Source organism: Galleria mellonella, unplaced genomic scaffold, assembly GCF_026898425.1.
Source record: "Galleria mellonella isolate WM207_F2 unplaced genomic scaffold, CSIRO_AGI_GalMel_v1 utg65, whole genome shotgun sequence".
NCBI lineage: Eukaryota > Metazoa > Arthropoda > Insecta > Lepidoptera > Pyralidae > Galleria > Galleria mellonella.
In genome coordinates, this window is record NW_026442138.1 from 13,371,841 (window position 1) to 13,386,398 (window position 14,558).

Sequence of the window (14,558 nt, forward strand, 5' to 3'; positions counted from 1 at the left end):
TAAAGGCAAGTATCATTCTGTTTATATTATTATTAAATTAATGAGTTTTAGCATTAAAGTATTTATATAAACTATACAATTATATACTCGAAAGATAATAATATTGTTTTTAAAAATAACTGATGCGTGATCCATTGCACATATGTAGTCTCTTTAGCTAATCTTATAATTGTTACTAGCTGACCCAGCATACGTTGTTTTGCCATATAAATCAGTTTTTTTATGTAGATATCTCTACAGAACAGTTCCTACAGAACACCCTAATAACCCAGCGGTATGAGGGGGGAAAGGGATTGTTAGTAATGGAGACTGAGAATCCCATTGCTAGCAATATATATACCCAACCAGGTCGACCTCCTCGCGGTTCCCCCTGGAAACTATCATGATTAATTCCTGATGAATTCATCATGATGGGCTAACTGGCCTGTTTTCATTCTCATCTATCACCCTTCACTGGTGCTCCGCCAGCGTATCCCGTTAGCGCAGGCGGGGTTACCATACCATTTTCACCCATCAAAAAAAAAACCCAGCGGTATGAAATATACTTCACGATTTATTCTTATATCTACTAGATATATTATAGATTATATCATTATCATCATATTAGTTTTTAATTATTCACTGTTAACTATAAGCCTCCCCCTTGGAAGATTTTGCCAGTAGTTGCCACGCTTGGCAGGCGGATTGGCAACCGCAGTTAAACTTTGGAGATGATTTAAGATGTACGCTGCCGTCCATCCCTCGTCCTGAATATTTATTCTTATGTAAATACAACAACGGGTCTAAAGTAAAAAAAAAAAACTAAAAAGAGTGTATTGTTACAGATAAAGCGCCATCGGAGGCTACGTTCCGTGGGGCGGAGTTTCTATCGTACGACCTGACGCAGACCGGAGGGGAGCCCATAGTGAGCACACAGGACGCCATATCGCTATACTTCAAGACTCGTCAGCCTAATGGCCTGCTCTTTTATACCGGTACGTTTGGCCTTTGTGTGGAAAGTCCGATGTTTTATGTCTCAGTTTCGATGGCACTTGTAAGGTACAAATCAGTGTTGCCAGATTGCACTTTTTCGCGGTTTTAGCTAAAAATATGAAATTTTTGGAGAAACGTAAAATGGGCTTGGAGAAATTTGGGTAATTTTTTTTTAATGGATAATAGTTTTAGTATTTGTAAATTCTGTACAGGTATATAAGGTACATAATTATAGTAAAATATATGATTCAGTCATATATTAAAAACTAAACTTTGAAGCTGTTTTGATAAAATTTCTATTGAATTTTTTTTATACAACTTAGATTGACAAACAAGCTGACGGCCCACCTGATGGAAAGTGGTATCCGTCGTCTATAGACATGAGCAGTACCATGGATATAACAGAGTATACTGGTTTACCTATGATACCTCTCCATGCGTCGCTATTTCTGAGGACAGATGTTATTCCTCTGTACCCTGTAAATTCACTGCAATATTCCACCCTTCAAACCGAAACACAACCATGCGAACACAACTACTTCACGGTAGAAACACGAATGGGACAGAAGTGCCCAAGCAAACGACCTTTGTACAAAGTCTTCCTCTGGTAAATCTGTAAGTATATCCTTTCAGATAAAAAAAGAATTTTCCAAATCGGTTTATAACTGACAGAGTTACGATGTAACAAACAAAAAAGTGCAACCTCTTTTTTTGAAGTCGGTTAAAACATCTAAGACGCTTTCACTTATCACCAGGTCACGAGGCTGACTATCTGAACCTCGCGGTCCGGGATGGTGGCGTCTCCCTCACCATGGGACTTGGGAATGGGAAGCAAGAGATTCATATCAAGCCAGCGAAGACGAGGTTCGACGATCACCAATGGCACAAGCTGACAGTACACAGGAGAGTGCAAGAGGTAAGCACTTACTTAACCAGTGTTCCATCGTCTTTTTTAAATATTTTACTGTAACAGAAGTTTTTTTTTAATTTTTTAAATTTAACTCTGAAAAGATATACACACAAACTGTTAAATATGTTTTTTTTTTCACATTAATAGTAATCACCTATTACTATTAATGGGAAAAAAAATTTAACACTTTGTGTGTTAAACTAACTTACACTAACTTAACTACTTAGGTAATTTTACTCTTAGTATATTATCTAATACTAATACTAATATACTTCTAATACTAATATACTTCTAATACTAATATACTTCTAATACTAATATACTTCTAATACTAATATACTTCTAATACTAATATACTTCTAATACTAATATACTTCTAATACTAATATACTTCTAATACTAATATACTTCTAATACTAATATACTTCTAATACTAATATACTTCTAATACTAATATACTTCTAATACTAATATACTAATCATCATCATCATCATCGTCATCTCGGCTATTATCTGTCCACTGCTAAACATAGGCCTAGCCCATAGACTGATTCCCCATAGAAAACGGTTCTGCTCCACTCGCTTCCATTGATATACTACTAATATTAATAATTTTTTTTTTATGCCACTGAGGCGGCAAACAAGCATACGGCCCACCTGATGGTAAGCGGTTACCGTAGCCTATGAACGCCTGCAATACCAGAGGTATTACGCGCGCGTTGCCGACCCTGAAGAAACCTCTTTACCCCCCATTTGAAGAACCTAAGAAGAAGTTATTAATAATATAATAACTGAACGATATATGTACATGGGAGATATTTAAAAAAATAATATATAAGAGAATTTTAGAAGAATAATATAGAGAATCCAAAATTATATTTTTCAAAAATTATGTCTGTCTTTTTAACTGTCTGTCTGTATGTGTGTTCAAGCATCACGCAAAAGCTATTGCACTAAATTGAATGCAATCGTATTTCTGAAAATCTGACTTAAAAATTAATGTATGTTATTGGTTTTTCTATTTTTTTAAAACTGCACGTACGAAATAGCATGCAAAAATCTAGTTTTATATAAATTTTATCATTAATCATCAACTCGGCCATAAACTGTCCAATGCTGACCATAGGTCTCCCCCATTAACTGCCATAAAAAACGGTCCTGAGCCACCTGCATCCACTGACACCCTGCAATGCATTTAAGGTCGTCACTCCATCTAGTGGGGATCGTCCTACACTGTTTTTGCTCGTACGGGGTCAATACCAAAGAATCTTTCTTCCATCGGTAGTCAGTTTTACTAGCTAGCTGACCTTTGTCACTTATCATTAATTATCATTTATAATTAATAAACATTATAATTTGTACTTCGTATTTGTATTTCAATTACAAATACCTATTATAAAGTTTTTTAATATCAAAAGTCGATCACACGAGCTTTAATGGATTATAAATATTCTACTTCCATTCAATCGCTCAACAATGTTGCTTTTGTGTTGATAACCATAGGTACAGTCAGCATCAAAAATTGACAGCGAGCCAATTCTATATTTATGTTAATTTATTTTGCATGCCAAGCCTGGCTGAATGTGTAGGGCATATAATATTTGTATTTACATTTTTGTTAATCATATTTATTATCAATCCGAACAATTCCTCAGAACACTTCCCATGACAAATTCGGTAGAAGATGCACAGAGATGCAACATCTCCACGCATATTACTATGTTCATTCGACTTTTTATGTTGACCATACATTTCGCAATTAATATAACTGAACACATTCCATCATATTCGATCGTTGTTACAATGTTATAGAGTTTATAATCGTTCATCAATTTTTGATACACTATCTGAATATGTTACAGTCATTGAGTTGAAATAGCTAAGTAATTAATAAGTGTAGCGGTGAAGGCCCAGTCGGATAACGCTTCAATACGGGGGGAAAGGGATTGTTAGTAATGGGGTCTAATGAACCCATTGCTAACAATACACTCAGGTCGACCTCCACGTGGTTCAATGAAATTTGACACACAAGTAGGTTATATCCTAAATTTGCAAATTGGATGCTTTATACACGGATTCAAGTGGGCGAAACCACAGGATACGACTAGTTATAATAATTTAAATTTAGAACGCAACTATAATTAGATTTCAGTTATACAAACTCGCGTAACAAGCAGTGTTTTTCGCAAAGAAAAACTACTTTAAAATAAGTCAGACTAAGTTGCGGGTAAGAGCTAGTTTCTAGTGTAAGTAAGGATTATTTTACGCACTGTAATATACAGGGTGTAGGTCCCAGCATAGAATAGACCACCTCTTCCTTTCCCGTGGGTGTCGTAAGAGGTGACTAAGGGAGCATATCGTAGAGGAATGGGCAGCAGCGTCCCTTTTAAAACATATGTAAAAGCCTAACTGCGGTTGCCAATCCGCCTATCAAGCGTGGCAACTACTGGCAGAACTCCCCTTATAGCGAAGGCTAATAAAAGGTATAGCAATGGACAGTTAACGGCTGAAATAAAATAAAATAAATAACTATACGAGTACAGGTGGACTATTTTGGTTCGAAAGTCTTTTAAAAATAATGACAGCATTATCAGATATATCACAGTCAATCCAGACGGGGCATCAAAAATAACGAGACAGCGCGCGTCAGCGTCTAATTGACGGACGGTAGACTCTTGTTTCCAAAGTACTAGTATATATTCGTAGATACTCATGTAAGGATCGATGCTACACCAGGGATATTGTTATATAAAGGAATTTCGTTGGAATATTGACTTTCATCACCTACCTCGTCTCACACTTAGATTGCTGGTTCAGGGCTCCCGTAATTCGATTATCGTTGTCTGTTTTTCCTCGATTTATGTGTATGCATATATAAACAATAAATAATAATAATTATCACCTAAACTCACCCCAAATAACCGAAGATAGGTGATATTTTTAAGAACTGCCGTGGAGGTCAATGTTTGTTCCCGCGTTAAAGTCACACACTGGCTCTTGTTGCACGGCACTCACACCAGAGGGCAGGCGTCTCCATATAGCCCCGTAATGAGTAATTTACAGGGACGATATATATTTATATGTGTGTGTGTGTGTGTTCCATTCCATTTTCATCCATTAAAAAAACCGTATTCACTCACACATCGATAGAAAAGTTGGCGGGTTTTTTGTAATGCATTTATATGGAGACACTATCTATATAATCTAAGGTTTAAACAATATATTTGTATGTGTATTTGCACTAAATATTTTTTAGACAATAATAAAGTTATTTATAATATCATAAGCATATAATTTAGTTTCAATAATTGCATCAATATACCATCATTATAGTAAGAAGTAGAAAAACTAATAAAAAGCAATTCCAAAAAAAAATTTAATTATTCTTCGTGGAAAACAATTACGATTATGGTATTGTATAATAAATTATGTACACAAATTAGTTCAATGGTATATTCACAAAAATTTCCATTACTTCCATTGAATCAACTTGCTTAATATTTATACCAACTATTCGTGGAAATAAATCGATATAGTGAATGTCAAGATTTGTGAGGCACTAATTTGTAGAGCAATCGCCTAGATCATTTACATGTAGATGGAACGTTGCGTCTCAAATAACGCCTCAGAAAATCACGCTATTGTTAACTAAGGCATTATTTTTCATACTATGTGTTTAAATGTTAAATCTATTGTCTGTTTAAAATAAATAAATAATACTTACTTATATTGTGTGTAAATGTGATAATAAGTATACCAGAGGGAGACTTAGTACAAAAGTCGTTTGCTTGGGTACCTCTATCCCATTCGTGTTTCAACCGTAAAGCAGTTGTGTTTGCATAGCTGTGTTTCGGTTTGAAGGGTGGAATATGGCAGTGAATTTACAGGGTACAGAGGAATAACACCTGAGTCCTCAGGAATGGCAATGCATGAGGGATATTATGGGCGAAACAATATACTCTGTTATGTCTATGGTATTGCTCATGTCTATAGGCAACGGTTACCACTTTCCGTCAGCTTGTCATTCTTAGTTGTATAAAAAAAAGTGGAAGTCCTCAATTCACTTGTATGTTATTGGACTAGATTTTGAGGCATAATTTTTCCTATATATAAATCTATCTCTTAATCTTATATTTTAATTTGATAGTTTTATGAACTATTGTAAACTAAATAATTCTGATTTGACTTAAATCTATTAGAAGTTCAGTTTATATCGATTCTTAGAATTAATATTTCAATGTGATATCGAATTAAAATTTTAATTTAAAAGATAGCTTAGAGAAATAGAGCCCCAGAATCGACCCCATTGTGTGTATTTTACTCGTTATCTTTGCTAAGTCTGAACCGATTTTGAGTATTCTTTTTGCAATCGATATAGTTCACTTCCACATTGCTTTTACATTAATCTTGAAATCAGTTGAAATTGTTGTTGTCTTAGAACATATTGAATTGTTAGTGATAGAAAGGGTCGGGGACTGATATTATTAAAATAAATTAAATAAATAAAAATATCGTTGTAAGTTTAAAAATTATGATAAACACAGCGGCACATTCTAAGAATACACAGTCTCTAGGTAAAACCGTGGTAAACTTATTTTTATAACTACTTTTAATCATGTAAAGGTGGCGCCGTCTGTTGTCAAGAGGTCCAAGGCCTTCCGCTGAACACGAAGGCCTCTGACAGACTTCTCAGGGCTGCCAGATGCGAATTTTTATTTTTGCCTAAATATCAAATTTTTTAACTAAATTGATATGATTTCCAGGACTTTCACCCAATCATAAACTTATATCTGTTTTCACTTTTGCCATGTACCACAAAATGAATGTCGAAAAAATCTCTCTTCGATTTCTAGTTATATATTATTTTATTTAATCCCTTCTTTATCCCATTCTCTGTTTTCTACCTTCATTAATATAATTTATTTATATATACTGTATTTATACACTTTTATACATATTACAAATAATAAACCTAAAAATATCCTCAAGTATCTGCAAGCCTATTTCACTTTTATCGAATTTTTTTTAAGAATTACATTATTCATAAATTTCGGGAATAGAAAGTTTTTACGCAGAATTGTGCAAAAGATACTCAATCTAGCAACAATGTCTGATGTCCTATTGCATGTGGACTTCACGTCCTCATTGAAAGACGAAATGGCAATCATTTTGTCGAATTTAAATAAGTGGATATCGTGTCCAAAAAATAGCGCTTTTAATTGTAGGATTTCACTGTTTATTTTTTTAAATCAATAAAATATAAAAATAAAAGCATAAAAAAAATATATTTAAAATATTTAAATCTGGAACGCGGAATCGTGCAATCAAATAGATATTGATCTGCAACAAACAAGGTATTGTTTCACGCCTTTAATCGTTTTAAAATTAATATGTGATAAACACGGAAGTAAATTATATCGTTTTAAAAAAGAATGATCGAAATCGGTTAAGAATTTGTGACACAAAAAAACAGTAGGTGGTTGAAAACAATAATAAAACATATCTTTTTCAAACGTAAAATTGTTATAAGAGACAAAATTATAGAACGAATAAAATTATAGTAAGTAAAATTAGATAAGTATTAGTAAGGTTTCGCTTGTAAGGCAGTTTATGTGGATAACGCCTTAACACAATTGAAGGCGAAGCTATTCTTTCCGCCATAAAATTTCCATGGCTATTGGCTCTAAATTGCCTCGTTCCAAACTGCAATTAGTTATAGTGATAGATCTTTTTTATTGGGTTTGTAATTGAGGCGATTTTCCCGCGATAACTTGCCTTACACTCAGTTTTCTAATTCGCTGAAATTGTTTTGCTGTATTTCGTATTTTTACTTTTTAATACTACTGAAATTATTGTAAGTTCTGTTTTCAATATTTGCACGCTTGACCTAAGTAGATTTTTTTTATACCACTGAGGTGGCAATCAAGCATACGGCCCACCTGACGGTAAGAGGTTACCGTAGCCTATAAACGCCTGCAATAGCAGGTGTATTACGCGCGCGTTGCCGACCCTGAAGAAACCTCTTAGGAAAACCTCGGCAGGGAGGTTATTCCATAACCTGAGTGTTCGTGGCAGAAAGCATCTCCGAAACCGCGTTGTACGCGACCATTTAGGCTGTAAGGTATGAGGGTGAACTTCCTGTCGATGGCGAGCTGTACGATGATAGAAAGTAGATTTTGTAAGGTACTTTTAATTTATGGAATCTAATGTTTTATTTTATTTATTTATTCATAGGAAAACCAGGGCTACACTACAGCAAATAGATACAGTTTTAGGATAACAAAATAAGCCACTAATAGGTTTTCACAAATAGCAACAATATAGATACAAGGCGCTTTACACAAAGCTACAAAAATACAAGTTAACAAAAAAAAAAAGTGAACAAACAAGAGAGAACATATAAAAACAAATAATGATAATAACATACATACATACATATCTGTCACGCCTGTCTTCCATTAGGGTAGGCAGAAACAATGGAACGCCAAATGCTTCGATTCAAACAAACCTCTTTCGCTTCTTCCACATTCATCAATCTTGTCATACACGCTCGTCGGTTACGGGTACTTTTAATTTGGCCCTTCTTCAGCACAAAATAGAGTAGAATTATGCCTTCTAGACTTAATTGGTACATGTAGTTTTAATTTTTGTAGTAGTTCAGGGCAATCAACCTCAGCGGAAGCTATCCTCATCAGATGTGCAATGTAATAATGATAATAATAAATTATAAAAACAAACAATAATAATGATAAGTAAAATACAAATTAAAGATTAAATGTAAATATTTGACCAAAATATGGCATATTAAAACAGACTATGAATAAAAAAATTGCTTACTCAGTTGGTTTCTCACTGATATTATATTTTTTTGAAAATAGATCGATATTAAAAGTTCTAGAAAGAGTATTAAAGTTGTTGCTAGCTCGCCAAAGGAACGAATTTTGTCTATAATTCGATGACACTAGTGGGACAAATAGAGTAGAATTATGCCTTCTAGACTTAATTGGTACATGTAGTTTTAATTTTTGTAGTAGTTCAGGGCAATCAACCTCAGCGGAAGCTATCCTCATCAGATGTGCAATGTCAGCGATATTTCTGCGCTTTTCGAGTGGGAGAAAGTGGTGTTTTTTACAGAATTCAAGATAGTCAGAAGAATCATATCTATCATGTAGTCTATAAGCCAAGAAACGAATAAACTTGTTATTTTTATTATTACATATTCATAAGAACTAAAATCTTCTATAAATCTATTTTAATTATTAAACTGTTTTGTCACTTTCTTTCAAATTGAAAATTTAGTGTAAAAGAAAGAGACAAACATAGCTTTCTCATAAAGATTTGAAGTATTTACGATTAAGGAGGTTAGATTATACCGATAGTGTTTCTATACAAATGCTTCGCCAAAAATAGGTCAACTTTTTTTTTCATGTTTGCGTGAATAGGGTTACCATAATCTACATTTATTGCTCAGTATATGGGAGAAATTATATTATAAGATTAAGTTGAAAAATAAAAACGATATAAAACTATTATGAATATATTTAAAAGAACAATATAAATAATGCATAAATGATGATTCGTAAAAATTTTAAAATTAATAAAAATGAGCGCCATTTTAGTAATTTAAAAACGATGATATTCTTTTCGAATTTCAAAATAGTAGTTTGAACGACAACCGAACATGTGATCAGGTCGTAGATAATTCAGCAAATGATGCGATACAAGGAAATGACGCGGTAACTTTGTAAGGATCGTAAATTTGTTTCTTATGTTTCATTTCTTGGCCCTTTCCGTCGTGTCCCATAGAGTTTTATTCACTTCGTAAACTTCACTAAATGAAGCCCTCGCATATAAAATAAACGCTTACTCAATTACGTTGAGTTGTATTTTTTTTTATTTTTTTTTATCACTATGTATTAGGTAAGGAATGTTTCACATGTTAAAATGAGTTTCATATACTACGCCAAATCATACGTCACTCCAGCTATGTTACATCACTAAGAATGCTACAAATCACTTTAAAATGAATTAGCCGCTGTGATCGGCTTTATTCGTAAGTCATTGGCTGTATTTTTTTTTAATTGGTGTAAATGGTATGGTAACCCCGCCTGCGCTTACGGGATACGCTGGCGGAGCACCAGTGAAGGGTAATCGATGAGAATGAAAACAGGCCAGTTAGCCCCTCATGATGAATTAATCAGGAATTAACCATGCTAGTATCCAGGGGGAACCGCGAGGAGGTCGACCTGGTTGGGTATATTGCTAGCAACGGGATTCTCAGTCTCTATTACTAAGAATCCCTTTCCCCCCTATCGGCTGTATTTGGTTAGCAGCGAAATTAAATCGCATCTGAGCAGTGAGCGAATAGAGACTTTATAATAATGCGTTAAAGTGTGTATTAGCTCGCTCTTATCACATCAATCCATATTTCACTTTCAATAGCAAATATTAAAAAATCACTTATTGTAATTTATCACATGTGATATCACTCTTAATAAAAATAACAATTTTATTAAATAACATTAAATTGAACTGTGTCATGTAATGTACGAATGTCGTGTTTATGTTCTTCGAGGACTTTGACGTAAACGACTTAGTTCGTAGTTAAGAGTTATCCAAAATCCGTAGACACAAAGTCATATTGAGAATATTGGTGTTCTAATGGTTTAATATCCACTACCTCCACCATCTACGATATGAGGAAAAGTAAAAGAGAAAAGAATGGGGGTTTCTAGGGAGTGACTAAAAGGTATACTATAAAGTTACTGATATATGATATGAATTATATACAATAGTACATTACTGCAGTGGCCAACAACTGAGGCATTAATGGACGAACGTGCAAATGTGGGCCGAGGCGTAGCCGAGGCACACATACATGAGTCCATCAATGCCTAGTTGTGATCAGGGCTTGTATAGTACTTTTCTCAAACAATGCGCGGAAATCAAAAACACAATTTTACTTTTTAAGTTCAATAATGAGTAACGAACAATAATAATTTTTCACGCGCCATAATGTTCCTTTGTTTTTTTTTCAATAAACAGCTTTCTATTTGCAAGCCAGTTCGAAATTTAAATAAAACCTTTTATTAGTTACCTCCTTGGTAGCCATGTTTCGAAGTAAAAGGTCATTCCATTTTTAAATTACAGGACAGATATGAGTTTACATAGTAATTTATCTGGCCGCAAAACACGACAGATATGGATTTTCATACAACTTTTGCTGGCCGCTACCCGCATGTATCTGACTAGTACGGCAATTTTGATTTATCTCTAAGAAGATTGTCAAAATAATGCTTACATTTCCAAGCATGTTTGAGAAAAAGTATATTGATTTAAGTGCTTCACGTATATTATATATTTATACGGTAGAATGATCAGCGATTTTCACGCGGTACCAATTCAGTGCGAATGTCTATACCAATTACTAATAGTGAATTATCCTAGACTAGATGAATATTTAATAATATTGAAATGGATCAGGAAAATGGAAGTCCTTAATTGTAAACAAAATATTAATGGGATTCTCGCTTCTTTTATTGTATAGGTATAATTATTAACTAATAATATAAATTAAAGCTTCAAATTACTCAGAGGGCTATGAAGAGGGTTTTTCTTTATAATGCTTGATAATGTAATAGTAACCCCGCCTGCGCTATCGGTATACGCTGGCGGGCCACCAGTAAGGGATGATAGATGTGCATGAAAGCAGGTTAGTTAGCCCATCGTAACGAATTCTACTAGAATTAATCATGATGGTTTCCGTCTGATAGCGTGTATTACTAGCAATGGGTCATTTAGGCCCTATTACTAACAAGCCCTTCCCCCCATATGGAGAGGGTAATGCTCGGAGTCCCTTTGCGTGATAGAATTCGAAATGAAGATATCTGCAAAAGAACCAAAATAATCGACATAGCTCGAAGGATAAGTAAGCTGAAGTGGCAATGGGCTGGTCACATAGTTGCGACCGATAATAGACCGATAAGAACCGACAACCGATGGGGAAAAAAAAGGTTCTTGACTGGCAACCGTATACGGGTAAACGCAGTGTAGGACGCCCCTCACTAGATGGAGTGACGACTTGAAATACATTGCAGGGAGTTAGTGGATACAGGTGGCTCAGGAGCGTTCTTTATGGCAGTCTATGGGGGAGGCTTATGTCCAGCAGTGGACGGGTAATGGCTGAAATGATGACGATGAATATAAATTAATTATAAATTGCCGTGTGGTCCCGGTATAAAATAGGTTACCGCTTCTTTTCTCGTGATTGTCGTAAGAGGCGACTAAGGAGGATGAGGGATGGGCAGCAACGTCGTTCTTAAAACATCTCTAAAGTCTAACAGAGGTTGTCAATCCGCCTGCCAAACGTGGCAACAACTGGTAAACCCCCTAATGAGGAGACTTATGTTCAGCAATGGATAGTTAAAGGCTGATATGATAATGACGATGACCCATACTTTACAGTCATTGCGATGATAAATTAATTTTAATTAATTACAATTTATACACTATTATATGACATAAACTATTATTATATTATTAAATTATACATTAATTAATAAAATAGCAATTTAAATAATTTTATCATAAACATATTTCTACAGCTTTTTATTTGTAGAAAAGTGTATTCCAAATATACTACATTTACGGGTCCGTGGCCATGTGTGTGTGCAGTGCAGTGTGTGTGTGTGTGTGTTTTGTATAAAAGGTTATATTTGTGTATGTTATATCACTAAAATCGTTCATAGTCGTAGAATACTGACGGATAAATATATGTATTTTTTGTCAGATCCGTCAGTATTCTACGACTATGACGAAATACATCTAAACACGACTCATCATCGGATTTTGTATATAAATCCTATTTTCTAACCGACAATTGTTTGTTACAGATAACGCCGCACACCAGTTTTTGCAGGGTGAGTGTTTGTTTTGCACTGGCTTATGTATTTCGATATGTTTTTGTAGGGTCGCATCGTGTCGCTGTATTGGTAGCGTATTGCATAATTCATCCGACAAATCCGATTAGACAAGTGATTAAGTAAACAAATAAATATTTATTTCACTCATTGTAACAATATAGTGTGAAGACCCTAACTCTAGAGGTAGGTATCAAAAACCTGTGTTTTAGAAGTTAGTGCCCTCTTCCGTATGTTTTTAATAATTGTGTATTTTTTAAGGATGAATATGGAATGATAATCCCGCCTGCACTATTGGGTTTTAATGTGGCTGTACTAGTAAGGGATGATAGGTGGGGATGAAGACAGGACATTCGATGCATCGTGGTGAAGTTGCTAGGAACTAAATACGATGTTTTTCAGGGGATCTTGGTGGACATGACATGGACAGATATATTATTGGTAATGGGGTTGAAGTCTCCAATATTAGAGGGAAACTTTGTATAAAAGTCGTTCGCTTGGGCACTTCTGTCCCATTCGTGTTTCTATCGTGATGCAGTTGTATTTCCATGGCTGTGTTTCGGTTTGAAGGGCGTGGCAATATGGCAGTGAATTTACAGGGTACAGAGGAATAACGCCCGAGATCTCAGGAATGGCATCGCAATGAGGGGTATCATGGGCGGAACAGTGTACTCTGTATGTCCATGATACTGCTCATGTCTATAGGTGACGGTTACCACTTTCCATCAGGTAGGCCGTCAGCTTGTTTGCCATTCTAGGTTACATAAAAAATTCTAACAATCCCTTCTTCCATTTTATGATGCTACCCTTGTTATGGGGTCACAAAGTTGGAATTGTATCTATATATTACTTAATTAAATAAGAGAGAGGGGAAAATGGAATGGAAAGCCTGCCTGCGCTATTGGTATATGCTGGTGAGAGATGATAGGTGAGGATAAAAGCAACTCCTGTCGATCTGAACTCATTTTCACCTTACACCCCTAAAAATAATCACAAGGTCATTATTGTAAATTATCCATTGCAAATGATCAGATACACCGTGTATTACTTCATCATCATCAACATCAGCCTTTAACTGTTCACTATTGAATATAGCCTTCCCCCTCTTGGAGTGTTTTGCCAGTAATTGTCACGTTTAGCAAATAGGTTGACAACCTCAGAGAGACTTTGGTGATGTTTTAAGAGGAACGCTGTTGTTCATCCCTCGATCATTAGGTTCCTTTAGTCGCCTCTTTCCACACCTATTGGAAGAAAAAAGGTGGTCCATTCTATGCCAGGATAATACGGCGAAGTTTATTTATTTATTAAGTACAAGGTATATGTAACATACATTGATCCCGCACTAGGCGAACTTGTATCGTGGGAGTCCATAAAGGGATAACCAGGACACAATTTACGTTCCATCAGATGGGTTGTTAGCTTGTTTGTCATTTTAATATGCATGTAGATAGATAGATACTCTTTATTGTTTCCTCCAAAAGATTACAATAGTAAACTTATTATAAATATAAACAATTACAAGAAATAATCACAATGAGGAAACAATGGGCGACCTTACCGCTAAAAGCGATCTCTTCCAGGCAACCTTTGGATGGAAAGGAGTGATTATAAACTGTTTGATTGGAGGCACGATGAATGTATGTAATATCTATTTAAAATAGTTATATAGTATATAGCAGTGTAGGACGACCCTCTACTAGATGGAGTGACGACCTGAAATGCATTGCAAGGAGTCAGTGGATGCAGGTGGCTTGGGA

General features: G+C 35.0%; 1 protein-coding gene across 5 annotated transcripts in view; it reads left to right on the top strand.

The window, feature by feature from the left end:
* Positions 1–14,558, top strand: part of LOC113510250 (neurexin-1) — a 261,039-nt gene that overhangs the window by 191,504 nt on the left and 54,977 nt on the right. For all 5 annotated transcript variants that reach the window (XM_052900440.1, XM_052900439.1, XM_052900441.1 and 2 more), the window contains exons 6-8: positions 825–974; positions 1,728–1,888; positions 12,775–12,801. In XM_052900440.1, the coding sequence (XP_052756400.1) occupies positions 825–974; positions 1,728–1,888; positions 12,775–12,801 (338 nt within the window). The remainder of the gene's footprint in view (positions 1–824; positions 975–1,727; positions 1,889–12,774; positions 12,802–14,558) is intronic.